The 3,045-nt window shown below is 64.6% G+C and overlaps 1 protein-coding gene across 1 annotated transcript in view; it reads right to left on the bottom strand.

The window, feature by feature from the left end:
• Positions 1–277: 277 nt before the first annotated feature.
• The window catches only part of GAS6 (growth arrest specific 6), a 33,783-nt gene continuing 31,015 nt past the window's right edge, over positions 278–3,045 (bottom strand). Inside the window, exons 13-15 of the mRNA XM_007466354.1 lie at positions 2,692–2,864; positions 1,303–1,531; positions 278–429 (exon numbers count right to left, since the gene is read on the bottom strand). Coding sequence (XP_007466416.1) covers positions 278–429; positions 1,303–1,531; positions 2,692–2,864 — 554 coding nt within the window. The remainder of the gene's footprint in view (positions 430–1,302; positions 1,532–2,691; positions 2,865–3,045) is intronic.

The following is a 3,045-nucleotide window of genomic DNA, read 5'->3' as shown; positions in this document are numbered from 1 at the left end:
GTTCCGTAAACGTTTTATTTTTCCATAGTTTTAGGTCAGAGAGAAGCATCTGGTAATAAAAATAACAGAATTCTCTTCCCGGGTCCGCTCGGGCGGTGCTGAGGTGAGTCCGCTATTTACACATATGTTACACACGGGCAGGGAGGCCGTGAGGGGAGCTGGCGGGCGAGGGTTCAGTGTCTCGGGCGGGGGTGCGGGGGCCTCCCACCGTCCTTCCTGGTCTGGGAAGAAAGCTAAGGCGCACGTGGCTGCGCGGGCATCTGGCGGCAGCAGAAGCCTAGGTGGCCGGCTCAGCTGGGGGGCAGGAATGGGCCGTGATGTCGCTGTGCTTGTAGGTGGCCTCGTCCAGGTCCAGAACCTTCCGGTTGACCTCCAGCGTCATGCAGCCGCGGTAGAAGGCTGTGACCGGGGCCGAGGTCACTGGCACATCTGGGCCACAGGGGAAGAACAAACACGTCTCAGGGGGGCGAGAGATGCCCGGTGTCTGGGGCCCGGGCTCCCCGCGCCGCGTCTCCGGCCGCCTCGAGGGCACGGTTTCCCTTCCCCGCGGAACCCCTCCGTCTGGCTCGGGCACGTGCCCTAGGCAGGTGGTGAACCGCTGCCGCCAGGCTTGATGCCGCACCCCAGCCCCCAGGAGTGCACACAGATAGTCAGATCAATTAAATATTATCTTCTCGGCCCGAATGAGTCATGCCCAGGGCTTCCAGGCTCTCTCTCGTCCTCTTCAAAGCTCTGCTTATTAAAACTAAATGCACTTTGAGTCTGGCAGCCAAGACAGAGACGCCGCCGTGTGCGGCAAGTGGCCACCCACCTGAGGGGTGGGAGCGGACGGGGGCTTACGTGAGGCCCTGGCCTCGTCTTCCTGCCATCACTTCACCCCGATTCCTGGCTCCACCTGACCAGACCTGAGCCCCGGACGCAGGAGGGGCCGGGGTCACTCTGCCTGCTGCCATGGCAACTGGACACCAGGCCTCAGGGGCGAGGCTGGCTGGGGCGCTGGGGCACCTGGCCCCCAGCGTGGCCCCGTGGTCTGAACCCTCCTCACTAGCCTTGGCCGGAGCCACCGTCTGATGCCCACGGTTGGGGGAGGGGCTCCTGGAGGGTGCGGGAGCCGGGGAGGGGAAGTTCGGGCGGCCACTTGTCCCTGCAAGCGTGTTCGCAGCCTGAACGCCACACACAACGGCAGGCCGGGGCCGACACCCAGCGAGGCACCCGATGCAGCCCCGGGCCGGCTGCTTCCCTCTTCCTTTTAGTACAGAGCAGCCCAGTTCTGCTTGGGGTGAGCAAGTTGGGGCACCCTACCTGGCAGCCCCCCGACGAAGGTGAGCACGGAGCCCTGCAGGTGCCTCCCGAGGACGGCCAGCCTCTCCTGCAGCCCTGCTGGGCTCACTTCACTCTGGCCCTTGGTGCCGTCCACCTCCAGGGTGGCCTCGTCCTTGTTCACAGAAACGGTCACAACGTGCTCCTGGCCGTCACAGACCTTGATCTCCATCAGGACCAGGGTGACGCTCTCCACGGCCAGGACGACCAGCTGTGGGGAGAAGCATGCCTGAGCAGGGGCAGGGCAGGTGGGGTGGCGGCCAAGTGCCCGCGGGCCCTGTGGTCCTGCCCTGTCCTGTGGGCCTCCTGCGGGCAGGGTCGCCTGCGGCCGGGGCGTGACAGGGACTCAGTCTCTACTCAGGTGAAGGAGGGGGCCACCCGGACCCTGTCCAACGTGATGCAGGATGAACAAATAAAGCCACACACCCTCGGGCGGGAGTTGGGGGGAAACACGCTCCAGAAACGGGAACGCACATGCATTGGCCTGGGCAGAGGTAACCGCAGTCACCAGCGTGTCTGTAGCCGGGACACAGGATAGGACTGCCCCTCCACGTGGAGCTGCCAGGAAGCACCACAGAGGGGCCAGGGCAGCAAATGCACACGCCAGGCAGAACACGCCTCTGACAACACGGGGCAGAGGCGCTGTGTTGACCGATGGCCCTCCCCTCCCTCCCTCTCCCCTCCCGGGGAGGTGGTCTCAGCTGGGTGGGCCTCGGGGCCATTTGCCCCAAGTACCCAGACGGGGGAAAGCCAGCCTGGGCAGGGCGCGGATCCGCGCCCATCAGCTTGCAGCCCCAGTAAGAGGGGAGCTGGGTGGCCCTCGTGGGCGGGCTGACTTGGTGAACACACCCCTCTTAGGACAGAGATGAGAAAATCAACCTATTCCCGCCACCTCTTAGCTGTTCTCTGAGAAAACAGTAAGTCCGGTGAGCATAGTGTTGGCGTGGTGTCGGGAGAGTCGGGAGGGGGGCGCTGCATGGAGGTGACGGGCGGCGTGTCCAGGGGCATGTGCCCGGAGCTCCGCCTGCGTCCCCAGGGGGCCGCATGACAAGGGTCTGGGGCACGTTTGCACATCTTTTTCAAAAGGAAGATCTGATCTGTGAGCAAAATCCTCTGTCTTACATACGAGCAATTACTTCAAACTGCTACACCACTGAGCAGGTGGGAAAGTCTCCCCACTGCATAACTGGCTTTCGGGACCGCAACATTGTCCCCGAGCCACGCGTGGCTGCTCAGACCCTGGAGAGAGACGGGGAGGGTGGGCTGGAACCTCGAAGGGCACAGTGTGGGCTGCAGCCTGGCTGGGCACTGGGCGCTGGGGCAGCAGTTCAGCCTCAGGGGTCAGGGGTGGGGTGGGGCAGTGAGTGGTACCTGCTTTTTGAGCTTCTTGGTGGAGTGGTAGTCGACCAGGGCCACGGAGAGGGCCACGGCCTTGTCATCAGCCACCAGCGCAAGCAGCATCCCCGTGTCGGCGGCGGGGCGGATCCGAGCCACGGCCTCCACTTCCCAGGTGGTCTCGGTCCCAACGTCCGGCGACGTCCGAGCTGCAATGAAGGCGGCACATCACAGGGCGATCCAGACCCGAGAGACGGGGGGAGAGACGCGGCGAGCTCAGCTCCCCCGCGGCCCCGGGCAGCAGAGGAAGCCGGGCAGCGGAGGAGGTGGGAAGCCAGTAACAGCCTCCCAGAACCCGCGGTTCGCACCAACAGCTGGGAAGTGACGGGG

The sequence above is a fragment of the Lipotes vexillifer genome, unplaced genomic scaffold (genome assembly GCF_000442215.2).
Source record: "Lipotes vexillifer unplaced genomic scaffold, Lipotes_vexillifer_v1.1 scaffold791, whole genome shotgun sequence".
Classification (NCBI taxonomy): domain Eukaryota; kingdom Metazoa; phylum Chordata; class Mammalia; order Artiodactyla; family Lipotidae; genus Lipotes; species Lipotes vexillifer.
The sequence above is the reverse complement of the archived record's forward strand: the minus strand, read 5'-3'. Positions and strand labels throughout refer to the sequence as shown.